The sequence below is a fragment of the Sinocyclocheilus anshuiensis genome, unplaced genomic scaffold, assembly GCF_001515605.1.
Source record: "Sinocyclocheilus anshuiensis isolate Anshui unplaced genomic scaffold, SAMN03320099.WGS_v1.1 scaffold307, whole genome shotgun sequence".
NCBI classification, from domain to species: Eukaryota; Metazoa; Chordata; class Actinopteri; order Cypriniformes; family Cyprinidae; genus Sinocyclocheilus; species Sinocyclocheilus anshuiensis.
In genome coordinates this window covers 151013-178495 of record NW_015552550.1, presented here as the reverse complement: position 1 = coordinate 178495, position 27483 = coordinate 151013, and the positions used below count along the sequence as shown (strand labels likewise).

At 40.0% G+C, this 27483-nt stretch overlaps 2 protein-coding genes and 1 pseudogene across 2 annotated transcripts in view; all 3 read left to right on the top strand.

Annotated features, from left to right (window-relative positions):
* LOC107664380 (rho guanine nucleotide exchange factor 40-like) overlaps positions 1–17192 on the top strand; it is a 78247-nt gene extending 61055 nt beyond the window's left edge. The window contains exons 14-24 of the mRNA XM_016454931.1: positions 9286–10193; positions 11191–11440; positions 12228–12317; positions 12495–12719; positions 12807–12977; positions 13225–13405; positions 14183–14299; positions 14431–14679; positions 14769–14965; positions 16048–16106; positions 16248–17192. Of these exons, the coding sequence (XP_016310417.1) occupies positions 9286–10193; positions 11191–11440; positions 12228–12317; positions 12495–12719; positions 12807–12977; positions 13225–13405; positions 14183–14299; positions 14431–14679; positions 14769–14965; positions 16048–16086 (2427 nt within the window). The 3' untranslated portion in view covers positions 16087–16106; positions 16248–17192. The remainder of the gene's footprint in view (positions 1–9285; positions 10194–11190; positions 11441–12227; positions 12318–12494; positions 12720–12806; positions 12978–13224; positions 13406–14182; positions 14300–14430; positions 14680–14768; positions 14966–16047; positions 16107–16247) is intronic.
* A 5427-nt stretch (positions 17193–22619) lies between these two features.
* Positions 22620–23576, top strand: LOC107664368 (leukotriene B4 receptor 1-like; annotated as a pseudogene).
* Positions 23577–24509: 933 nt separating this feature from the next.
* LOC107664382 (leukotriene B4 receptor 1-like) lies at positions 24510–25580 on the top strand. Its single transcript, XM_016454937.1, has one exon. It carries the CDS (start codon positions 24510–24512, stop codon positions 25578–25580), a length of 1071 nt encoding a protein of 356 aa, XP_016310423.1.
* The last annotated feature ends 1903 nt before the right edge of the window (positions 25581–27483 follow it).

The window sequence follows — 27483 nt, the reverse complement described above, 5'->3', positions numbered from 1 at the left end:
TGTACACGGAAGCAGTTCCGGGCTGATGACGTATGATGTCAGCGTGCGCCGGTGAGTCTCGTGAAAACCAACGTTTGTTAACAGGAGCAAAGGAAGCAAAGTTTCCTTACTTTAGCAAAGGAAAACCAGTCTCCTCTTGGCTTATATCGAAATCCTCTTAAATTCTTCTTTACAAATCTTAGTTTTGTACTTCTAATTAGTGACCGGTGTTTTGTTTTGATCTCTCCCCTGCGCTTCCGCGTGCGTCACTTCTGAGCGGCGCATGCGCAACGCCGACCTCATACGTCATCCGCCCGGAACTGCTTCCATTTACAACAGTGAGCGCAAGCTAGATTAAATTGATTATTACGTTTTAAATATGGTTATTTTTCTTACAAAAACGCATCGATTCACTACAGGAGGCCTTTGTTCACCCCCCAGAGCCGTGTGAGACACTTTTTATTATGGATGGGCGCTTTTTATTTCACTTCTTTTTGACTGATGCACTGCAACACCCACTGACTGCCATTAAACAGCTTGAAAGATCAAAGACAATTGTTAATATAACTCCGACTCGATTCGTCTGAAAGAAGAAAGTCATATACACCTAGGATGCTTTGAGGGTGAATAATTTATGGGCTAATTTTCATTTTTGGGTGAACTAACCCTTTAACCATTGAATGAAAAGGTGATATTCTTTGAGTTTGAAATGTAAAAAAAATACTGCTGTTATTCTGTCAAATGCAGAGTACTCAATGATACTGATCAAAGAGGTCAAGGGTCAGCTGTCCATCATGGCCCCATTAGCCCCTGCTGGTAGAAGTTGTTACTACACCATCTGGTTCTTAAACAACTTTTTCTATTGATGACCACCATTCAAAATTAGCTGTGTATTGTGTTTTTTAATATATTAAAATTTTTCTGGTGGATGTTTAGTTGATTTCCATAGTCTGTTTAGTAGTAGTTTAATGGATTACCATTTAAGCCCAAAGTGTACACTTAGTATGCATACAGCCGAACGCATAGCTTTTCAAAGTATACTCCGTTTGGTAGTGTGTGCAAACACAAGCAATTGACACTTGCGCACTAGAAAGTTTCATCCTTGTCCAGCATCTGCACGATTTCTCTCCAGAATTTATAGAATTTATGCTTTCTCGAGTAATTTGTTGTTGCTGTTGTTCATCTGTTTCATTTTCAAATGTTAAACAACGAGCTGGGTCATTGTTGCCACCTTGTGGACAAACGAATTAGTACAAAAACATTGACATGTAAACAAAAAAAAAACTCATTATCCAATCACTTCTAACATATGCCAATCCCACTGAGCGTGTGTGTGCATTTATGACCCTACTTACTGAAGAGCATCTCCTTGTCTTTTTTCTCCTCATCATCCATGTCTTCACTAACATTTACAGACTAATGGATGTGCTTTCTCATCATGCTGCTTGACTGGGCCTGAGGCATGTGCCGCCCATGTAGACTGCCATTTCTGGACAGTTCCCCCCAAAAACACTAGACCCCTCTCTACACCTCATTACCCCCCAAACCCCCAATGGACAACAGGAGACGGCACTCTGAGGGACAAAGCAGGCCCCATGCACTATTAATTAGGTGTGTCTGTCTTTTGTGGTGGTCTGACTGTCTCGCAGTCCCTGTTTCTCGCTATGTTGTGGCAGAACCTGGGGTTAGCACCTGTGGATACAAAACACTGACCTCCACACCAGTTCACTGACATGAAATGAAAGATGATAAACAAATGTGTATGATGGTTGACCTCCCATGTGGCCCTTACAGAGTTCTGTAAAGAATAAGAGGAGGAAATGGCACAAAGTAAAAGGGCTGTCAGTTTTCTGTTCACAGCTTGTTAATGACATGTTGACTAATCTCTGGTGAGTTTGCACCTTGCACTCATTAGCCACCTGGATAGCATGTGCTGGATGTACAAAACACTTTAAAGGGCTGAGAGTTGATTTTATTTTACTTTTTGGTCACAAAATAGACAATAGTTTCATAAAATGTTAATAATGAAAACTTAAATTAACGTATTGACTTTTGTGTATTTTAATTTATTTATTATCATTTTATTATTACATTTTTTATATTTGTAAAAAATAAATATATATCTCATTTTTTTTACATGTATTTATTTATTTTATTTACATTTGTAGAAAAAATGTTTTTTTTTTTAATGGTAAGTGCATCCAAAACAAACACGACACTTTTGAATTCTAGGAACACTAGATTTTTCCATCATTTTAAGCTCAACAATTCCCTTTTTCAATTAAGTATAAGTAGAGCCAGCAAACCGCTTTAGTTTTAATTTAGATTTTCATTCGGAGTTGATTGTCATTTTTCTTTTTGGGGTTGGCTAATGTGTATTCCCTTAGGGCATGTGAGTGTTTGCGTGACCTAATAAGCTTTTCCAGCACTGTGCGCCTGTGTGCGAGGCGTTTAAGTAGCCACTTAGTCTGATCGGTGTTGTGATCTGGTCTGATTAATGCCACATTGATTGTTCAAATGCAGCATGATTGGCGCGCTCTGCAGAACCCTTTTTCCCAGCCCCCTCCTAGGCACAGCTCAATCAAATTACACTCACTCAGACAGAACAAAACAGAACACACTGCTGTGATTTTTTTTTTGTTTACACACATTATAAGTGCACACACAGAAAGTGCCAACCAATGACTATCCTTTCAACAATTTACGCAATAGGCCAGGGGTCTCCAGACTCGGTCCTGGAGGGCCAGTGTCCTGCAGAATGTAGCTCAAATCCTAATTAAACACACCTGAATCTACTAGGTCTTCAAGGTCTTACTAGGCATGCTAGAAACTTCCAGGCAGGTATGTTGAGGCAAGGTTGAGCTAAACTCTGCAGGACACCGGCCCTCTAGGACAGAGTTTGGAGACCCCTGTAATAGGCGATACCACTTTCTTTTCACTATCTCTATTAAACTGGGCATTTGCTGGGATGAAATGCCATTATCTAGGAATTGTAAATATTAAAGGGGCCTAAAACGGTGATAATTTAGAAGTAACATTTATGACTTTGTTTCCATTAAAAAAAAGTGTGACTGGTTGCACTTTTCATTATTTCAGCTTGTGTTCAGATAAATTGAAAGAGAACTGTGACCCTGGACCACAAAACCAGTCATAAGGGTGAATTTTTTAAAATTGAGATTTATACATCATCTTTCCATTGATGTATGGTTTGTTAGGATAGGACAATATTTGGCCGAGATACAACTATTTGAAAATCTGGAATCTGAGGGTGCGAAAAAATCTAAATATTGAGAAAATCGCCTTTAAAGGTGTCCAAATTAAGTTCTTAGCAATGCATATTACTAATCACAAATGAAGTTTTGATATCTTCATGGAACATGGTCTTTACTTAATATCCAAATTATTTTTGGCATAGAAGAAAAATTGATTTTTGACCCATACAATGTATTGTTGGCTATTGCTACAAATATACCTGTGCTACTTATGACTGCTTTTGTGCTCCAGGGTCACAAATAGTTTCAGTCTTTCATATCTATTTGGCAACAAAGTCCATATTTTCACTTTCAAGCATGTGCTACAAATTGATTTTTATGTTAAATAATTAAATAATTATTCTTCAAATACTTAGCTTCAACATTTTTGGGAATCATTCCAAATTCTGTATGTAACTTTTGGAAACTAGTCTCTTGTTCAGCTGTGAACGGTCTCACACTTGTTTTGCAGAAAGCCCAGGTTAGACATGCTCTCCTGCAAAGCAGAAATATTTCCTGTTTTACTCATAAAATTGGACTAATGGGCAGACAGTGGCAACTTTGTAGTCCTCACGTGAGCATGCTGCCATCCAGGCCAAGGCAAAAAATCAGCAGAAGTCCCACAGTCCTCTCAGCTCCTCTTTACAAACAATCATAACCCCTAATAAAGCCAGCCAACCCTTTCTATATCAGAAACAGACCCTGCACTTTGCAGTGCAACAATTTGTTCCACATCTGTTCTGTATAGACACACTTCTCGTGCCTTTTGAAGTATCAAAGCTTATGCAGCAGTTAAACAGAATCTGCATCATTATGAGTCAGTCTTTTTCCTGCATCTGAATTGAAGTTGAACCAGAGAGGAAGTAGGAAATGAAGCTCTCGCAAAGGCCCAGTATTTCCGGCAGGCCTTTAGTGGGCAGAGAGTATTTCATGGTCTCTTTTGCTGTAGAGCAGCTGGTGTGTATGTGCTTCGCATAACTCTACATATGCAACACGTTTGTCTTTCAGCACACTCTACATATTAAACCAGAGAGAGGAGACTGCAGTCGCATCTGTCACGGGCTGCGAGTCCCCTCCTCTGTCAAGTCAAGTCAAGTTTATTTGTGGAAGAATGCTGTTTTTGTAACATGGGAAATATGATTTTCAAAAGACAAGTTGCTATCTAATATAACACCCAGATTATTGCCTCTGTGTGTGTGTGCATGCCATCGCTGAACTCTTCTTTCTCGAGCCTGATTCCTCCGGCTTTGACATTCATGAAGCTTTATAGGAAACACAGAGACGTTCCCCCCACAGTCAGCGCTTGCATGCGTCACCACTGACATGCACAACAAAAGAACAAAACCAAACTGAATCACAAAACTTTCCTCATCAATCATACAACAGCATTAGGCATTAATTGATCGGTTTAAGATTAATGACCTTTACTGATTTTTAGGTTTGGTGAATTTAGTGCACCATTCTTTTGCTTTGAAAACCACAATTAGATTGAATTAGTCAACATACAGGGGCTAGTTATCATACAGGTGCTGTCTCTCTTGTGCTCTCCATCCCTCTTCCTCATCCTTTACTATTCATTTCATTTTATTTGCATTACTTTAGATTGAGCTTTCAGATAGCATATGGCATATGCTATGTGCATAACATGCTGCCATTGAACTGAAAAGTAATATTTTTTAGTATTTATTATAACAAATACCGTAAATATTTTTTTCTTTAATTTACAAAAGTAATAGTTGTTGCTGTTAAATCATAAAAATATCATTTAAAAATGTGTTAAATTATTAAAATGACAACGTTTTATTTTTATTTTATCCATGAAGGGTGCTGTGAATATTTGTGCTCTTTTAAATTGTTTTGCTAATCTAAGAATGTATTTTTTGTGGAACTGGTCCCGGTTGGTCTTCCTACACTCTGCAGGGTGTCTTCATTAAAAAAGTGGTCTTTTCTCTCACTCTTTTCTGCAGTCTATAGCAAATCAACCTTTTTTGTGTTCCCTCTTTATTTGCTTCCCACTCTTTCTTTTCATGCTCTTTTTCCATAATCACTCATCCAAATCCTGCTTTTTGGCTCAGGAGGGTCCACAGCCCATTCCCCTTACATTTTCCCTCATTTTACCATTCCTTCTTTATTTTCAGCCGCTCAGAAAGAGGAGATCATTTCAGCTGTAATGAAATGACAGGGCAGTATGCCGGGGTCTTGTGTCGGGGTTAAGCACCCTGCCTGTAGCTTGGCCTGGTGAGTTACAGAGCAATAACTGTCAGAAGAATTTAAGCCCGTGCCTCCAAAAAACCCAGTGTTCATAATAGCCGCTCACATTTTGACACGCTATCCTTTAAGGAAAAAAAACACATTCTTGGCATGGCTTAGACGTGAGATCAGAGACTGGCTGATGTCATGAAAACCTTTCCTCCTTTTCGTGGTTTTCTTTTAGAGGAAATAATAAAAGATGGATTCTTTCAAGTTTAAAATGCTCCTCTTGACCTACTTAAACTGCTAAGAGATCCATTTATGGGAGTGTACAAAAGCTCAGTCCAAGACTGGATCTGTCTTACTCCCATTGCTCTGTTTTAGCACATCTAACACTCTCTCTCCATTTCTCTGTGTTTCTCTCTCACTCTTTGTGCAGGGTTGAATAGTGGGGCCTTTAGAGGTGCCTCCCTCAGGCAAACTAATTCTGCTTCAACCAATCAGAGCCCCACCACACACACACACACACACACACACACTCTCTCCATTCACACTTCAAAGAGCCTCACACGCTAACCAAACAAATGATGATGTCATCCCCTGCCCACAGTATTACGGGCATCATCAGATAGAGTGAGGAACTATATTGGGCTATAGATCAAAGTGTCTGCTTTATTTCACTAAGGGGAAAGCACAGGGCGGGGGGTATTTTTTCCACCGAGGGGAGTAGTTTTTGTCTCTGACCCCAGGTCCTCTGCAGAACCTGTGGCGGACTTTATCACCATCAACCGTTTGTGCTGTTTTACTGTGGGAACAGAGAGCTTTACATTTGTTTGTGTTTGCCCTACTGTACATAGGACAAGCATTTTGGAAAATGGATTGATGTGTATCTATTAATTATCCTTTTTTATTTTAGGTTAAATATTATACATGCTAAATTATTTATTTAGCTCAGGAGCATTCATATCGCTTGTAGATGTTACTACACTTCGAGTGGCGTTAACCTGTGGCAAATTCATTTGAATGAGTATGATTTGGAAAGGCACACATCTCTCAATAAAAGGTCTAACAGCTGAAAATGCGAATCAGAGCAAAAACCAAGCCCTGAGGTCAAAAGAACTGCCTGTAGAGCTCAGAGACAGGATTGCGCCAAGCCACACATCTGGAGAAGAGTTCAGAAAAAATTCTGCTGCATTGAAGGTTCACAGAAGCATGTAGCCTCTATTATCCATAATGGAAGAAGTTTGGAAACACCAGGACTCTTCCTAGAGCCGGCCTCCTGGCCAAACTGAGCAATCGATGGAGAAGGGCCTTGGTTTGACTGGTGACCAAGAAGCTGATGGTCACTCTAGTTGAGCTCCATGATCATATATGCAGATGGGAGAAACTTACAGAAGGACAAACATCACTGCAACACTCCACCGATCTGGTCTTTATGGCGGTGTGGCCAAACTCAATCCTCTCCTCAATGAAGACACATGAAAACACACTTAGAATTTGCAACAAAGCACCTAAAGAACTCTCAGATTGTGAGAAACAAGATTCTCTGGTCTGATGAACCTCAATTCTAAGCATCATGTTTGAAGGAAACCAGCTCTGCTCATCACCTGCAGAGTATAGCATCCCAAAAGTTAAGTGTGGCAGTAGCAGCCTCATGCTGTGGGTCTGTTTTTCAGCGGCAGGGACTGAGGGACTCGTCAGAGTAGAAGGAAAGCTCAACACAGCAAAATATTGAGAGAGCCTTAATGAAAACCCAGTCCAGAGCATTCAGAACCTCAGACTGGGCAGAAGGTTCACCTTTCAACAGAACAATGACCCTAAGCACACAGCAAGAGTGGCTTATAGACAACTCTGTGAATGTCCTTGAGTGGCCCAGCCAGAGCCTGAGCTTGAACAAAATCAAACGTTTCTGGAGAAACCTGAAAATGTCTGCCAGCCCCCATCCAAGCTGACAGAGCTTGAGAGGTGAAGAGGTGAGGAGAATAATGGCAGATAATTGCCAAATGCACATGTGCAAAGCTTGTTGCATCATACCAAAAACACTTGAGGCTGTAAAGGTGCTTCAACTAAGTACTGCGTTACTTATGCAATGTACTTATTCCAGTTTTTGAATTTTAATCAATTTGCAAAGTTGTCACATCTGTTTTTTGTTTTTCGTTACTTTAATATTTGAGATTAAAAGTCATCTTAATAATCCTTTTGAAGTGGTTTTCCATTGTAAAACAGTTTAAGTTGTATTTAACCCTGAATATTGCTTCAAAGAAACCAAAAAATATGTACACGTTTTTGTGACTCTGTTAACAAGTACCTTAAAATTCATTGTCACCATTTGGTTCTCACTCATCAATTATGTCGCATTTGCGTATTTTTATGTCTTCTTTGTATATGTCTCTCTCCTCTATCTGTTCTGTCACTTCTTAGTTGTGTGTATTGTTACTGTGAGCAGCTAACCTCTGACCCCTGCTCTTGTGAGAGACTTTAGTATCTGGGTGCCAAAGCCCCATACGCTGGCATGTGGCCTCCGTGTCACCCTAACCTGAAAAAGAGACAGAGCCAAGGGGCTTGGGGAGCCAAGCGATGTCAACATGTCACATAGCAGCTAAAGTAGATTGTGGAGGTTTTGTGTGTGCACAGAAAGACAGAGAAGAGGGGGAGTTTTGCTCCTTTCTCAGGAATGTCTAAACACAACCCTGTGTTTGCAGTCAGCACTGAAGTGTGTGTGTGTGTGTGTGTGTGTGTGTGTGTGTGTGTGTGTGTGTGTGAGGTGGAAGGGGGTTGCGTTTGATCTGTTTTAATCCTCTCAGAAGTTTAACCACTCATTTCCCAGCACGGTGAGCACTTGTATCCTCAGGAGCACTCACTATAGAAACCTGCCCGCCAGGATGCTGATGAAAAAAGGTCTAAAAACAAGAGTGCCGCCCAGTTGATGTAACAGCATCTTGGAGTGTGAGAAGGGGCCATCAGATTTTCTCATAAATGGAAAGACAGCTAGTAAAGCGGTTGGCATGTGTCTTTGTGGCAGGGTGCTGTCACACATAGTTGAAACTATAGGCCCTCCTGCTGCTGAGCTGCATGTTAAAGCCTTCTTACCCAGACCTCCCAACTCCTGGCTACAAACCTCTTTATTTCACATGAAAGAAATGCTGGGAGGTTTCTCACTCACTCTACCCTTCCCTTACCCCCATTGACGCTGCATTTATACGTAGTTGTTTTCCATAAAAAGTCTCCTCTCTTCTCAAACATGCATAAAAACTTCTTATTCTGACATATTGCCTTCATTCCCTTTTTTCATGTTTTTTTAAGCTGTCGTTTTACCCAGTGTTGTTATTTTGATTTAAAAATAAACTATTACAAATTATGATTAAAACGACTATTACTATTAAAAATGCTTTCAGTAATTGAAATAAAGCTACTGTAGAATTAGATAAATATCAGATGGAAAAAATAGAAATAGAACTAATTGAAATCAGTTGAAGTACTAAAATTGCTGAAACTAAAACTAAAATAATAAGAAAAACTATAAATAAGAATAATATTAAGAAAATTAAATAAACTAATAAAAAACACTTAAAATTACTATAAATTGGCATTGAATATTATAAATATTGTTGGCTCTTTGACAAATTACTTTTGTTTCTCTTTAGTAAGTCGCTTTGAATAAAAGCGTAAATGTAAACTAAAATTAAAATGAAAACTAAAAAAAAAAACTAGTTTATTTTCATATTAATAAATACTACAATAGTATGTAACACTGGGTTTACCATACACAATTTTTAATGTATCTCTCGCATTTTTTTTTTCATTGTAGGCATCACATCGGCTGACTTTTTTTTTTTTTTTCTCTCTCTCTCTCTCTCTCTTTTAGGCATATGAATGGGCGCTAGAGGGCATGCGTCATTTGGCATGTATTAGTATGGAGGAGTGTGGCATGTCTGAGAAGTGTTCGAGTGTGATCGCGTGTTTGGAGACCTATCGCAGTCAGCACCCCCCGATCCCAGACGCACACTTCCAGGAGATGAAGGACCTCGCTGGGGAGATGAAGAGTGAACAGGGACTCAAGCAGTGGAAGTTTGCCTGGTCCAAGTGTCAGGAGACCAAGCAGATGTTTGAGAAGAAGCTGGAGATGGCCCTGCGCACCCACCGTGAGAGTGACTCCAAATCAGCGATGGGTGACTCCTCTCGCCAGAACTCGGACTGTAGAGCTAAACCTCAGGAGCGTAGCAGTAGCATCTCCTTTTCATGTCGGAAAGCGTTCGGCGGAGGCTGGGGCCGGGACAGACTTTCCTCACAGTCAAGCATATCCTCAACTCCTAGCAGTCCTTCAGGCATTCGCATGGACACCCGTGACTCTGTCCGAACCCCATCAGGAAGTCCATATAGCATTGAGCACAGAAGCACCCCTGTCAGGTCCCACAGGCTAACACGTAGCATCTCCACAGACGAGTCTCTGCAGCAGCCACATCTGGAGGGGCAGGCGTGTGCTACAAGCCCAAGCCTCACCTCTATCGAACCAAACCGCAGGGTTTTGCGGAAGACCCAGAGCTTTGATACGGCCAGTAGCGAGTCTGTGTCACGGTATGGGACCTGTCAGAGAACTTTGAGTGAGCCTGCACGGAGAGGAAACACAGGGGTGTTCATTAAGGGTCTGGAGGTGAGCAGCATGGAAGTGATCGATCGGCCGTACAGCCCGCGACTACCGCCCATGCATGAATGGTCTTCTGTTGACACTCACCGCAGCGGGACTCCTGCACCAGAAACACGTAACAAGGGCAGGTGGGTACACTTAAGCAAGTGCTTACCCACACTCACTTGCTGTAATATAAACACAATCAACCAGGGCGGTCTGCAGGCCATCGACTAAAGAATGCTTCAGCATAAAACCACTTACTGTATATCCACCACTTTTTGATAGCTGTGTCACAGAACACACACACTCACACTGGAATAAATGCAGTGTGATGTTGTAACAGAATATGAGCAACAGTGCTGCCAAAAAACACAGACAAATATATTTAGCCTGGCTCATAATTAATTACTTAACAAAGAGTGAAAAATTTAAGGGGGTCTGAATACTTTCCGTACCCACTGTAATTATAATAAATAAATTATATAATAATAATAATATTATATATTAATTATGAATATATACATTTATGTTGCATAAATAATGAGTGAGCCATCCAGTGAGTTAGAGATCATGGGCTCTCACAAGTGATTGGCTTGAGTGTTTCAGGGAGAAAGCATATGACATCCTAGAGAGACAAGTGAAAACACCTGTCCTTTATGGTTGCATAGTCTGACAAAGCTGTTAGGGCACACATGCTGATGTCACACTGATATACACATGCTGATGTCACAGTGTGGGGTCTGTAAGATTTTTTTAAAATGTTTTTGAAAGATGTCTCCTATGCTCACCCAGGGGGGAAAAAATACAGTAAATCAGCAGAATTTTGCAATATTATTACAATTTTAAAAAAAAATCTGTTGTAATGTATTTTAAAATGTAATTTTTTTTTTTCTTTGATGGTAAAGCTGAATATTCAGCACCCATTACTCCAGTCTTCATTTTCACATGATTCTTCAAAAATAATTCTAATTTGCTGATTTGGAACTCAAGAAACATTTCTTGTTATTATCAATGTTGAAACAATTGTGCTGCCTAATGTTTATTTTGTTGTAAAAGTTTTTAAAATCTCACAGAAATGTTAAAATCTTATCAAATGTAAGCATTTGGAGTATGTTAATTGTGCACACTCTCTCTGTCTTTCAGTAAACTATGCCACATCGTAGATGAGATGGTAACAACGGAGCGGGAATATGTGCGTTCTCTGCGGTACATCATTGACAACTATTTCCCTGAGATGGAGCGCACTGACCTGCCACAGGACCTGCGGGGAAAGCGCAGCGTCATCTTCGGAAACCTGGAGAAGCTGGTGGACTTCCACAGCCAGTATTTCCTGAAAGAGCTTGAGAGCTGCTGCAATCATCCACTACGCGTCAGCCACTGCTTCCTACGACATGTAAGAGAGATCCTTCAGTCTTTTCACAGTAACTAGGACATGTCAAACTGCATTACTTCAGATCTGGTTTTTTTAGTTACATTTCACAGTCTATTAATTCTAACTGTTCTTATGTTTTCAATTCTAATAGAGATCATTCGGGGATTCTGAATTAAATGTCACAAATTGAATCATATTTTCATTGGAGATGAAACAAAAGGGGCTTAATTTGTCAGGGCTCGTCTGTTCCCAGTCCATGACTGACTCATTTTTGACTCGTCACAAGTCTAAAACCATCCTGAAAAGTACTCTTTCTGTGTTTGCTTTCTCTCTTCCTTTCACCCTCTATGAATATGAGAATCAAACCGAGCCATAAGAAGTGATTCTGAGGTCTTTAAATGATTGCAAGACCTATATCTCCTTTATTTTCTCTCTAGTTGTGGTAAACTCATAGTGCTGGTTCACCTGATTCACAGAGAAAAGAGAGAAAAAGACACAGAGGTAGGCTGTTTGGCCTACAGCAATGGCCTACTATGCTAAAATCACTTATGACATATTTCTGCCGTGGCAAAACCTGCCCTGAAATTACTGCACACTCCATATGAACCTGAAAGTCATTATAAAACAATTTACCCAAACACAAAAAAAGTATTTCCAACAAAACTCAACCTAGGAAATAATTTGGGAAAATGCTCCCTCCCTCCATTTCCGGATCAACAAGAGAATTATTCTTCAGAACATGAATACGGAAATGTGGATGATAACACTTAAAATATTTCTCTTTTGTGTTTTTTCCATATGAACATAGCAAGACCAGTTCAGCTTGTATGCTTTATACAGCAAGAACAAGCCAAAGTCAGACACACTTCTGGCCAGTCATGGAAACAGCTTCTTCAGGGTGAGTAACTAAACCAATGCTACACTTTAAACCACCTATGATAAGCTTTTAGTTTTTCAATAAAATCTTACATGACTTTTAATCTGGGTGTGGAGTTTATTCCACTTATGTTGAACTGCTCAAAGCACATTCATCTAACCTCATGGGCTGAAACTGTAAAAATCTCTCCTGTTTCAGCATAAGCAGCTGGAGTTGGGGGATAAGATGGACCTGGCGTCCTACCTGCTGAAGCCCATCCAGCGCATGAGTAAGTACGCCCTGCTGCTGAAAGACCTGATCAAAGAAGTGAGTGAAGTCCAGGAGCAGGAGCTAACGTACCTATGTGCCTCCACCGAGATGGTCAAATTCCAGCTTCGCCATGGCAACGATCTGCTCGCCATGGACGCTATCAGAGATTGTGATGTAAGCAGACACACACACCACTTCACATTTGAGACGTGGGAAAGCAAATGATCTTCTGCATTACCATTTCATATTTTATTCTTCCAGGTGAACTTGAAAGAGCAGGGGCAGTTGGTTCGGCAAGATGAGTTCACTATTTGGTATGGCAGGAAGAAGTGCCAAAGACATGTGTTCCTGTTTGAGGATCTAGTGCTGTTCAGCAAACCCAAACGCATTGAGGGTGGCCTAGATGTTTACATTTACAAGCACTCTTTTAAGGTAAGCACTTACAGGACATCTGAAGTTTAGAGGGACAGGAAACATCTCCAGAAAAACACAAATGCATTGACAATTGTTTCTTTTACTAATACACTGACATCCTTTTATTATATGTCCTCTGTCCTATGTTAATATCAGCATCAGTTCGGTCTCCTGCAAGCCATAATAACAACAAGATGCCATGAGCCCTCAATATTGATTGAGAGGATATGTGAATATCCTCTCTACTCTGTCATTCTCTTTGTAGACGGCTGATGTGGGTATGACAGAGACGTCGGGTGAGAACGCTCTGAGGTTTGAGGTCTGGTTCAGGAGGAGAAGTTCAAAGAACCAGACCTACATTCTCCAAGCCAGCACTGCCGAGATCAAACATGCCTGGACCTGTGACATTGCACGGATACTGTGGCAGCAGGCCACACGGAATAAAGGTGGGAAAGAAAAACTGAAGCGGTTGAGCTTTAATAAGTTGTTTGAATTTGTTTTGTTCAGCATGCTGAACATGAGAGGATAATTGCAGATAATATTTCCTGTCTAATACCATCTTAGCATATCTAAAAAAAAAATTATAGCATTTCATCTGTAAAGGCCTCAGGCAGCCAGCACTGCCGAGATCAAACATGCCTGGACCTGTGACATTGCACGGATACTGTGGCAGCAGGCCACACGGAATAAAGGTGGGAAAGAAAAACTGAAGCGGTTGAGCTTTAATAAGTTGTTTGAATTTGTTTTGTTCAGCATGCTGAACATGAGAGGATAATTGCAGATAATATTTCCTGTCTAATACCATCTTAGCATATCTAAAAAAAAAAATTATAGCATTTCATCTGTAAAGGCCTCAGGCAGATTGGAAGCTATTTAAAACACTTTCGAGTCACACCAGTGTTGTATTTCTACAGTTTGATATGAGTGTGAGAAAATGATGCAAATCCAGGGCTTTGTTCAACCTGTATTTGCATATATTTACTCAATCCCTAAGGAAATACTTTTTACACTTTATATGTGCTTTATGCTTTCTGCAGCTTAATGTCAGTTATTGGAGTGTCAACCATATGGTTACTGATGCCGGATTATTTATGATAATATCATTTGTGCAGTATTAACGTGATATCCATATTTAATTTTTTTTATATCTCAGTTATCATCAGTACTTTTCAATTTCTGATATATGGCAGCGTTTTTAAACATGTTTCTATGTGTGTATGCAGAAGTTCGAATGCAGGAGATGGTCTCTATGGGGGTGGGCAATAAACCCTTCCTGGACATTAAACCCAGTGATGCTGCTATCAACGACAGAGCCATTGACTACATTATGAAAGGCAGAGGTGAGCCTGTTTAACACGACAAACTTATCAGAATAACTTGCTCTCACCAGAATAATATTTTGATTATAAATAAGCAGCTAATGATTCTATGGGTTGTTTTTACTATTGTCATACTCGTTCTTCTGTTACAGGGGCCAGGACGAGAGCCTCCATTGCTGTCTCGTTTTTTGACCACTCAAACCCATTCAAACGAGCTGCAGTAAATGCTCCCGTTAGCGGCCCCCCGGTGTCCGGTGGCCCCTCCTCTTCCACGCTGCTGGGGCCCTTGAATCTGCATATGTACAGCAGCCAAAGCCTGTTAGCAGGGGAGAGACCTCTCATCAGCCCCTGCATCGAGGAAGACGAGCTGGAACATGAGACCAGCAGTCAGCCGTCTATGAGTATGTATCATAACATGTTTGAAAGTGTTAAACACTTTCTCAGAAACCACATATATAACAGGATGTTGATCTTTGACTTGTGTTTGTAGGTACAGAGAGTTCGGGTTTGTCGTCTCGCTGTCTGTCAGGTAGTGGCTCGAGCGGGTCAGACAGCGGATGTGTGTCGAGTCACCTTCCAGAGGCTTTGTCCGAGGAGCCTAGCTCACCGTGTGACTCCTCCTGTTACTCCACCATCACCTCTCCCACCCAGGAGAAACCCTGCTTTAACAGCCAGTACATCTCAGCGGTTAGTATAGCATGTGTCCATTTCAGATGGCCAGTATTTTGAGTGCACATCTTTAAGCTTCTGCCAGCATCAAATGACCTATCAGTGGCTGCGTTTACACTTTGCATTAACATGCGACCTGTATCCAGATGTTGTCCACATACACATTGAAAAGACAAGTGTAAACGCGCTTCTGATCGGAATGTTATCCGATCAGCATGTCCTGGTCCAGAGGTAGTCGAGGACGCATTGTGATCGGATCTCAGTATAATGTAAACGCAATCCAGCCATCGTGTCTGCATTCGCAAGTCGACATCACGCAAAACACTGCCCCCTCTCTCTCGAACTGTCAGAAGAACAGAGCGCTAGTGAGACTCGTACATTTATTTTGATTTGTAAAATGTCCCACGACTGAAAATAGTTTTCAAAAGAAAACCCACAACTTCAGGTCGGCTTTGCACTGCAGACTTATTTAAATATTGCGCGGGAAAGACAGATCCATCGGATCACGGTGATCGCATGTTAATGCCAAGTGTAAACGCAGCCAGTGTCACTGAGGCTATATACGCATAAATCCGGATGAATTTGAAAACGCATCTTTTTTCTCTACCTATTTATCCAAGTGGATCAATTTGAAAACAGTTTTCATGTTGTAGTGTGGACTGTGGAAACAGAGGTATTCGAAAGCGATGTTGCATGTTTAATCTATTGTTTTACTGGCATTGTTGTGCCTACTATTCACTTCAATGATGTTGCTAATGTTGTTTTAGACCATATATGGAATGGCAATTTTAAGTGCAACCCGGATGCACCAGTGAGTTGTGGGATATGTGCTAATAAATGATAGTGCCAGAAGAATAGCGTGAGAACTTTATGATGTCTGTCTCTATGTATCATCAGAGAGTGTTTTAAAACAGAAACACCTTTTTCAAATATATCCGGATATATGTGGACACAGCCTGATGCAGAAATATCTCATAACACCCATGCTTATGCCAGCACTAATAAACACATTAAAGAAGACACTGATCACCTGACGATTGAAATCAAAGCCTCCCCTTTAACCTGTGATAACACCTGCACCCATCTCCTTCTCGTCATAGGGGGAAGCTCAGGTGATTGGTCCCTCTACTATAGTGTGAGCTCAGTAACCACTGTTGCAGTAAGTCTGGCTTTCGCTCCATGGCATCACACTTCCATTGCTATTTGCATTAAAACTCATCTCAGCTTAGTAAAAATATTCGTCGTGCTTAAACTAGTGCTTTTACACGTGCTTGTTATTCTATCCTCCTTTGTCCCGTAGGTTTAAGACCTGTCTGCTTCAGGTCAGAAGACAACATTGCCACACCGAAGAGGAGTACAGAGCTAGTATTTATTGTTCCCATTGAGTGCCAGCAAATCTCATGCAGCTTAAAAAGCGCTGAAAATAGCACTGTTTCTTATTTTCTCTTTTTAAACCACTTTTAGCATCAATAGCTTTTATATAAATTTAAAAATGATCTATAAAACTGAATAAATATTCTTGTATTTATCTTCTTTTCAAATGTTAAGATGCAGTAGTGTTCTCAGCTGTATTATTAACGGTAAATACTGTAGTAGTGTACAATACACTTCTGAGCTGTTGCGGTTATTCACTCTTTTTGTTGTTGTTGCCCACTTTGCTGCAGACTTCAGCTGGTTTGATTTAGAAAAAAATGCATGAATGTTAAAAGGCATGTCTAGATTTCTAAGCATCAGTACACTAAAGACGTTAAGCAATGTTTAAAGCATTTGTTGCAGAGTTTCTGTTCTTTCTAGTGTTTCCATAGTTTGTGGACCTGTAGTCAGTCGGTTCAGTATGCTGTTTGATAGCTGGCCTGATCCAGAATCAGAGAGCATTCATTCAAATTATTCGACTGGCCTCAGGTCAGCTCTACCCAGTACTGCTGCTCATGGGTGCTGGATACCATTGCTGCATGTTTTCATTTCAGTTCTCTTAATTACATTATATTACGTATAACAAATACAACATGTAAATTGTAAATAGTTGCACCAGTGGTGCTTTGAGGACATAGCGTTTAGGAAGTAATGTTTATACATGTATTAACCAGTCAACATGGGAATCACTCAAGTGCCATTCTTCGTTGCCAACCCAAATTGGAAATGTACAAACAAAAGATAATAATAATAAAAAGCACTGCAAGTTCCACTTCAAGCTGAAGCAAGTGTTTTATTTTTCAATCTTAACAAGTTCACAGAAGTAATAAAGAGGGATTGCTTTGTACCGATAAAGGAAGTGTGTTTTATTCATTGTCTTTAATCATTTATGATTGGCATAAAGTAGAAACCCATATCCCACAAACCCTGCAGGCTGGTGTTCAATTTCTGCACACTGACTGAGCTAAGAATCAGATTCATTGTTACTAATGATGTTATTGTGCCTTGGGGCGCAAGCAGTATGTGGTTTAAATGTACATTCAAATACATGTAAACAAGTGGTGTGAGAAATGATGCTCAGTTCGGTTTACTGTACCGTTTTAGCCTGAGGAACATTGTCATCAATAGCTTCTTCACACTAACTCTTTTTGAGTGGCTTGTGGAAAGCAACTGTACTTCTTTGGCAACACTTTTTATAATTACATATATAAGATAAACAACAGACATGTAATGAGTTTAAACAGACTAATGTGACAGGAAATATTGTGCCTTTGCCTCTGAAACTATTGTTACCTTTAACCACATTTTCTTCTCTACATAAATTGATCCACAGTAGCATGGTTTGTCTGTAACAGGAAGGAAGGTGAAAATACATGAATGATCGCCCATTAATCATTTTAATCTTTTAAAGCCTCGGAGGAAATAGATTAGATTTGCTATAATCCCTAGAGTCCATTTTGGTGGAGTCATGTATCCCCATCAGGAAAGCATGGCATCCATGGGCCAACATCATCTACTTTTTAGAAAGACTGAAATATGCAAAGTCCACATCTGGACAGGGAGATATTAAGTTAAGTTGTTTAGCATGTAGGGAATGCCACAGAATTTTCCAGTGTTCTTTGTTTTGTCCACACACGGATGGAAACCACAAACCCGAGAGTGGAACAGAACTCAATGAGGCATAATTGGCGGGACTTGAGTATGATGAGCTTTGAGTGCTCCAGTGAGGCTGCATGGGCTTCTGCAGTACTATGGTTTATTTATCTTTTACCAAGAATATTTTGCACCATCTATTACAGCCAAATCTGAACTCGAGGAAGAGGGGAAAACTGGATATGAGCAATGGGAACATAATGAATCTTGTAAAATCTAAAACACATCTCTGGGATCTCCAGACAGTCATGAAATTAATATCCATCCATCACAAAGAGATATTCACAGAATCTTATTCTTAACTCTAACTTTACACATAGCCTAGGCCTAACTCAAATCCTTAACGTCCCCAAACCACAATTAAAGTTACTATGGTGCGGTAAAAAATACAGTATATCTCTGGTGCATGTTATTTATATTGTTAGATTTCTAATGCACTATTTTATCCTTTTATTATGTACCGGTTATGAATGCTGTGTGATATTTATCTGCTTATCTTTTTCCTAGCGTGTAAAAAGTGGGTCTCCTCTTCCTAGCACTGGAGGATGATCAACCTGTACCACAAATCAACCAGCAGGTGGCGCACAGCCATGAATACTGCAGCTCTCTGCCTCATCTGTAGTGTTTATTATATGATACATTGGGAGTAACATAAATCATAAAACAGCTACCTATCCTAAACGGGGTGTACACATCATTGTTTTCATAAATATTACATATGACTACAGTGGCTCCTCAGAGAATATTTCACTGAAGAAGAACTCCTTAGAAGAACTTCCATGAAATTCTTTTTAAAGACCTTGCAAATACCTTTACCATGGTATATGAGTATATAGCAGCATCTCGATGAGTATAGAAAACAAAATACCATGGTCTTATCATTTGATACCATTACTATACCATTGTGTCACCCCAATGCTGGTATCTGTGCTGTTGTCTGAATTTCAACCAAACTTCCGCTGGTCTGTGCTGTTGGAATGTGGACACTTCTGTCATGCTGACACACACTGTGCTGAGTGATTGTCCCGGGCCCTCTGGGCTTCTCGGCGTCTGTGTTAGTTCCCTTTGCTTTCTCACACAGGTGTCATAGTTGGTCTCTTTGCATTGTAAATGGTGTGTGTCGTTGCGCTGTATTAGTTCTGCCTGTATCCGGGTTCTGCTGGTGTCCACTCATCATCTGTCTGTTGATGGAGACTACATTCATCAGCAGTGCAGCCTTTGCTGAATCTGACAGTCCTGTCCTCAAGCCGCCCCCCTTGGCTTCCACCAGTACAGTCATCCCGTCCAACAGACTCATCTTGGAGAGACCCAAATGTCTGCTAATGTCCCACAGTATATTCATCATGGGGGCCATACATGTAATGTAACTGAGGCGACAGACTGCTGTTGCATCTCAGGCACTCCATGAAATCTGGCGCAGATGGCTGAGGGGCTGCGCTGGGCCAACTGTGTGATAGAGAGAAACGAGTTATTGGCTGTTGCCTGTTACATATGGGAATGGCTTCCAGGTAATGCTTGGGACAACTCATCTGTTCAATCTCTTTTAGGTGCCAGCATCTTTTCACACTTGTTCATAGCATGTGTTAGTGGGTGGAAAACCAACATATGCTGCTCTGAATGTGTGCTGGAGGTCTCAGTGGAGAGAGGAGAGGTTGTGAAATGACATGTGGTCATTATTGGTCCTGGGTAATAAAAATATATTTTATAAAATATTATTTTTCTGCAAGATTAATATATAAATAATGGTTTTGTGTTAAAAGTTAATTTGGATTCAATATTGCTAGTTTCTTTTTCTGTTTTTCATATTACTGCTTTTACAGTTTTCATCTACATTTTACCTGTACCTTTTTTTCACCTACGTTTATTGTTCATGGAGTCACAGAAAATGATCCTGAAGCATTTGCCTGGAGTGACTGCTTCATTTACATCTTCATTTAAATCCTTGATGTTCAACTTAACCATGGTAAGAAAGCGAAAGAAAGAAAGAAGTTTATGAGGAGTATGTTAGTGACAAAGAAATGGGCTTATTCATTACTTTGTCTCTGCTGAAAAACTCCAATAGAGCCTCTTTTATGGATCAGACTTTGTTTTGTACCAGTAATAGGTTTGCTGATGCTGTTGGCTCAGGGAGGACTCACGACACATAACATACAAAGGCTGCACAGGTGTATCCATCTGCATTTGCATTTGTGTTTTTGTACTTGGGTTAGACTGGGTGAAATACTGGAGTGTTGAATGCAGTACCAGATGCTGGAGCTCTTATGCATTGCTTTAATAAGTAAAAGAAACAAATGTCTTTTTAACATGGTAAAATCACATATTCATTACACACAGTTTAAGAAAAATGCTTATGATGGATGATCTATCATTTGAATAGGCTAAACCTGCACTGCAGTGCCTGTATGAAATGGATCAAACCAGCTTTTCTTGCCCAGTTTTTGCCTATTTTGCCCTAGACACTGAAATACTGGATCAGAGAGACCTTCCTCATCTGAAGAAAAAATGAACAAAAACAAACTACAATATCTGCACTAATCTCATGCAGCTGACATAACTCACTCTGTTGGTTTAAACTCTCAATCAGCATTAAAATGTGCATGGAATGTATGCATGCTTTCATACATGTCTAAAAACCCATCAGTCAAATGCATCAACAAAAGATATGCCTATATTAGGGGAAATTTAAGTTTTGGATAAATACGCAACTTTTCCACAGGAAGAAATTCGGCTGTCACGGTATGTATGAAGTATGACCAGCAGATGGCGCTACTGTCACTTTCACCTGGACACAGACTTTACTTCATGTGTCTGTTGTGACAGATGCGTCGTTGAGATGTCTTCTCTGTTTCCTGGAAATCTTCTTGACGTGCACGTAAGAAATGTTTGTCTGCCTTCAGATTTTCATTAAAAAAATCTTTGGGTATTTGATCATCAAATAGTCACTTCTTAAAACATCTCATGTATGAAAATACTAATAGTGAGTGTAATTAAGTAGACACTTAATTTAATAGAGTAAATCTTTCATATTCCATATTTTTATACAACTTGAGGTTTAAAAATCTATTATTTATCCCTTAACTGTGTGAATGATAGTCAAATAGAAAAATATGTTGTTACAACAAAGTTTATTTTATCACTTTATTCGTTTGTGTCTGCAGATTTCAATTATACATATCTTTAAAGGCTGTTTTCTCAAAATGAGTTTTTCTCCTGCACTGGGTCAGAAATCTCCACTTCAATAGCACTTACATACACTAAACCTTTCAGATATATTCCTGTCTATATTCTGAAAGTTTTTACAGAGGGGATTGCTCATATATAATTTGTCTGATTTATTTAACATTTTATTCAATAATAATAATAATGAGGTTTTAATTATACGGCAGGCATCAGACACATATTTAATTATAACCTAAAGCCATAATTATATCAAAATAAACAGAAGAGAACTTTGTAATTCAGTTGATACTAGTTTAGTCATTTAACTGTCACGTATCCGGTCCATGAACTTCCGTCTGCTAGCCATCAGAGGTCACCCTTTCCATTTCATTGACTCTCGCACTACACACTGTTGCATATCACCCCGGACTACATATCCCATCATCCACTGCACTGATGACACACACAGTTGATTGCGCACAGCACTGATTGCACACAGCTGTAATCAATCACACATCCCCTATTTAACACTCACTCTGATGATCCCTTCCCACGGCTGACTATTGTTTAGCGTATATCTCTCCCCTAGCGATAGCTACACTACGGAGCCTATTTAGTTTGTCATAGCCTCACCTTAGTCTTGCCTTGTCTGTGTTCTCGTATCTTGATCTTCGCCTGTGTCTCTCGGATTCCTCCTCTCGTCTTGCCCTATTTTGATACTGGTTGCCCCTGCCTGGACCTTGCCTTGTACCTGGACTTACCCTCGAGTCTCGCCCCTTTGATTCTGTTTGCCGATCGTTGACCTCTGCTAGCCTTAGGTTTCTTCATGTGTCTTGCCCGCCATATACCTGTCTGCCATTATCTGACCCATGCCTGTTCTATGACCACGTCTCTGTCTTCTGCTAATAAATAGCTTGCACATGGATCCGCACGTCTCAAGTCTTGTCAGCCCCGTAACATTAACACCCCTTAACATGACTGGAAATTACACTATAAGTATTATATATACAGTGGGTATAGAAAAGAATCACCCCTCTTTAAAATAATCGCATTTTGTTGCTTTGCAGCCTGAAATGAAGATGGACACAGTTTTTGTTTTATATCCAGCTGTATTTACTCAGTGCAACTGTGTCCGTCTTCATTTCAGGCTGCAAACAAAGCAACAGAATGTGATTATTTTAAGGGGGGCGGTAGCAGTTTGTATCAGTGTATCAGTTTACATTCTGTTTATTCATATTTCATTCCATTTCAGTTTCAGAAAAAAACTGAAAGTACAGTGTAATGAAGCAATTGATTACTGTACTATGTAGGCATATGATTAATCTCCACTTTTTTCTGTCATATGAATAACACAAATTAGAAGTGTTGCTTTGTAAGCTAAATCATAAGGAACTGAAAAGCAGCAGGTTTCAGTCAGAAATCAGACTCACTAAAACCAGAGACAAAGATGAACAGCTCCTCTCTCTATAGTGACAATGCTACAGTACTGGACAGCTGGTCTTCTGCAGGGAACACCACAGCCTGTGTGATCCTGGGTGTGTGTTTCCTAGTGGGCACACCTGGGAACCTGCTGGTGGTGTGGACCATCCTGAAGCATGTGAAACAGTGTTCACATACGGTGCTTCTCATCCTCCACCTGGCAGCTGCAGATCTTCTGGTGCTGATCACTCTGCCGCTGTGGATCTACTCTCTGGCCCGTTTCTGGGTGTTTGGAGAGGCAGCCTGCAAAGCCATGGTGTACATCATCAATGCCTGCATGTACAGCAGCGTCTTCATCATCACCATCTCCTGGCTGTCAGATACCCCTTAAAGATGCTTTATTGGCAAAATGGGATATCCATGTCCAGAATACTGGCAGTGACCTGGATCCTGTCATTCATTTTGGGGATTCCAGTCATCCTAACCCAGTATGATGATGATGATGGAGCGAAACATTGCTTGTACCGGGAGTACAACTCTATATCTTTTGAAGTCTTTTGTATGTGTTTGGAGACTCTGCTTGGTTTCATTATTCCATTTCTCACACTTGCGATCTGCTACTGTCAAGTTGCCATCCAGCTTCAAAAGTTGCGCTTTAGGACCAAGAAATCGGTCTTCCTCATTTGTGGAGTGGTCGTGTTCTTTATTTTGTGTTGGTTGCCACACCACATTCTCAATGTCGTAGGGATGGTGGTTCTTCTAGTAGGACAATCTGATGAACAGCCTCATATCCCAAATAGCTCTGGCATTTATCAGTAGCTCAGTAAACCCTGTGTTGTATGCATTTGCTTCTAAAAACGTACATTGAAATCTGAAGAAGTCTGGGATAGTGAAGCTGTTTCAGGACTCTACAAGCCATACAAACACAACAAATGACAGAAGGCTTCTTACAGGATTCTGGACTGCAGCATGGAAAGATCCTTGAAGATTCCAATGGTGGTGAACAGAGGGATCTCACAGATTTCTAAGTAAATGTTAGACTTATGAGAAATGTTGATATTTTTTAAAGGTCAAATTTATTTAAATGCCATGGTATTTCTTTTTTTTTTTTTTGGTAAAACTTGTTTAAATGCCATAATATTTCTGTTTGTTAATGGTCGAAATTGTTTAAATGCCATAATATTTCTATTTTTTATTAGTCAAAGTTTTTATTATGCCATAATATGTATCTATTTTTTATGGTCAAAATTGTTCAAATATCAAACTTTTGTGGTTAAAGTTATTGAAATGACAAAACGTTTTGATGTTTTAATGATAATACTTGTTTAAATGCCATAATATCTCAAACATTTGTGGTCAAAGTTGTTTAAATCCCATTATATTTTCTTTTTTTTTTTTGTCAAAGTTGTTTAAATGCCATAATAGTTTTTTTTTAATTATTCAAGTTGTTTAAATGTCATTATACTTAATACAGAGGTGAAAAGAAATATTAAAAATATATATAAAATAAAATATTCTGCTTGAGCATTTCTCTGCTCCAGTGCTGTATATCTGAAGGGCCTTAAAAAATCAAACATATTTTGTTCTGTGCTGTTAAAATGGGCCTAGTTAAAATGCACAGTGAGGTAAACTGACTCACCAAAATTGCCAGAAATTCATGTGAAATCTTTAAGTTTAAACAGAAACTGTAATTGCATCCGCTTTCTACATCTAAATTCACAGTTGTGATTCTCCTCCCATGCTAACGTACATACTTTTTGGTTGTGTTTTTAGCAGACAATCACTTCAGATGTTTTTATTTTCTGTGCTCGAGAGTTCTGTTTTTCCACAAACGGGAAGTGAGTTTTGCTGAGGCAAACTGGTTTTCGAATTCAGTGGTTAGATAGTATAGCAGACTCGAGTGGACAGAGAGGGAATAATGAACGCTACAGCTTATTTTCAGGCAGATGAGGAGACCGAGCTGGGCTTGGTGGGGGCCTGTGTGATCCTGGGTGTGTGTTTCCTAGTGGGCACACCTGGGAACCTGCTGGTGGTGTGGACCATCATGAAGCATGTGAAACAGCGTTCACATACGGTGCTTCTCATCCTCCACCTGGCAGCTGCAGATCTTCTGGTGCTGATCACTCTGCCGCTCTGGATCTACTCGCTGGCCCGTTCCTGGGTGTTTGGAGAGGCAGCCTGCAAAGCCATGGTGTACATCATCAATGCCTGCATGTACAGCAGCGTCTTCATCATCACCACCATGAGTGTGGAGCGCTTCCTGGCCATCAGATACCCCTTTGCCTCAGTCGTCTGGAGGAGGAGACAAGCACTGAACAAGGTACTTCTAATGATATGGATGGCTTCATTTCTCCTCAGTATTCCCGTCATTGTAACTCACACTTTGGGAGAAGTTAATGGACAAAATCAATGTCTGTTCAGGGAGTTTGAGACTGACGCCCAAGAGGCTGTGTTGCTCATTTTAGAATCTCTTATAGGCTTTGTCATCCCTTTTTTCACTCTGTTGGTCTGTTACGGCTGCCTCTTCAGTCGCATAGCGCAGATGAACTTCAAGTCCAAGCACAAGTCGACGGTTCTCATCTGCAGTGTGGTGGTGATGTTCGCTCTCTGCTGGATTCCTCACCATACAGGGAACTTTCTTGCCCTCACCTCGCTCACTCTCAAGCATTCAAGCCCCGACATGGCGAAAAGTTTGGAGGACGCCTGCACCACAATGACCTTTATAGCAGGAGCCCTGACATTCATCAGTAGCTCAGTCAATCCAGTGCTTTACATGTTTGCCGCGCGTGCCTTCCGCAGCTCGCTCCGGGAAACTGGAATACAGAAGCTCTTCCAGCATTTGTCCAGTGCAGCATCAGGTGAAGGGAATAAAGAGTTATCATTTGTGTCCAAAAGACAGAGTTCACACAGCACCAACTCACAGTGCCTCACAGACTCAAAAGTGCGGGTAGATGTGGCTATGGAATCATGCATCAGTACTTCAGACTGAAGCTTTATAACCATTATAACTGTTATTTCTCAAAAAAGAGTGCTTGAAGTTTTTTATGTAATTTTGTATTTCAGAATTGTATTAAAATGTAAACATTTTTTAAGTAAAATATTTGCTTGTGCCTTGTTCTTTGTGTTCTGAGTATATTTTAATACTCACAGATGTTATAACTTAAATTGCAACTGCATATTCTATGATGAAACCACTTTTACATTTGTGATATGAATCAAATGCCTTTATAGCAAATATTTCTGTCTGTTTAGGATCAAATTCCCATGGTATCTTATGTAAGCAGACTGTCTTACATCTTCTGTGCATTATGATTTCAACATCTTCCTTTTCCTTCCTTCGACACTTTCCATGTGTGTGTTTGTGAATCTTGTAATGGTGTGAAAGAGGAAGTGGGCATTAAACGGAACAGATGTCCGTCTAGAAAAAGATTCCACTGAAATGTCATTCTTTTCTATAATGCTCCTTTCATATGAAAATTGAACAGCAGTTATTTTTAAAAACCTAAACATATACATTATTTTGCATAGGGCCACTGTCTAAAGCAGAAGAAAAGCTCACCAGGCCTTTTCTTCTTCTGTGAAATCTTTTTTGGCAACTTTCGATGATATACCTTTATTAACTGAATTTAAAAAATAAACACATATGAATTTATCGAATTTTTGAAATGCTAAATTTGTACCTAGAGTAAAGCCTGGAATACACTACACAACATTTGTGCAAATTTTTGCCCTGATTTGCACTCTGGGCGAGTCAGCTCTAGTAGGCCAAAGTCAGAGCAGTCTGGTTGCGGAGTTGACCAATTTCACAATTTCACAGTATAGGTTGGGCACAGACTCTGATTTTTTTTTTTTTAGCTTGTGATTACATCCATTGATATTTTGAGCTGATTTTAGAACACATTGTTTTCATTTGTCATGTGTCTCTTAGCAACAAGGCGCATGTTTCTGTGTGAGCTAATGCCCAGCTTTTCTTTGTAACCATTTACAGAGGTGACAAGTGTATGATGAATCTGTTCAGATTTTAAGTCGTGTAGTATATTCCAGCCCTTTAAAAGTGGTGAGATGACATTTCTCCTGTCATAACCTGTGGTTATATTTCTATCTCTCTTGTCAACACAAATTTCATGACTGAAAGAATCAGCTGACCATTGCTCAAGATGAAACCAGAGAGAGAAGGAGAGAGATGCTTGACTTCCTAAGTCTGGAAGAGGCCATAGAATTGTCACCTAAGTTTGGCACGCAATGGAATAGTGAGTGAACTGCAGACGAGCAGTCTCTGTCTGGCTTTTTGTCCCATTTAATTACTGACGCACAAGCACACAAGAGCACTGAATCATGGAAACAAAACTCAGACCTCAGCACAGTTGACTCTATAGGGTATATGTAGGAGCCAAGGATAGGTTTGGGCTCCTAAATTATTTTAAGATTATTAAGTTAATTTCATTTCTTTTTTACATTGCCATTGCTATGTCATGGTGTCATGTATTTTTTTCTTTTCCCCAATTTGACCTTAAAACCTAAACCTGTTACCTATAATTGTGTTTTTCCTTTAAAGGGGTCATATGATGCGATTTCAATTTTTCTTTTCTCTTTGGAGTGTTACAAGCTCTTGGTGCATAAAGAAGATCTTTGCAAATTGAAGTTGCAAACACTAAAGTCTCAAATCCAAAGAGATATTCTTTATAAAAGTTAAGAGTCAACCACGTCTACCTAAAACGGCTCATTCTAACATGCCTCCACATATCTACGTCACTATGTGGGAAGATTGGCATAACGCTGCCCAAATGTTCACGCAAAGAAAGAAGGCGTAACTTTTATCCTCGCTGTAGTATTGTTGTTGTTGCCGTCATGTCGTGAAGATGCTGTGTTTCGTTGTGAAAGCGAAACTACTT

What these genes read in the sequence shown, in the direction of transcription:
- LOC107664382 (XM_016454937.1), top strand. Translation starts at nt 24,510, where the DNA reads ATGAACGCTACAGCTTATTTTCAGGCAGATGAGGAGACCGAGCTGGGC.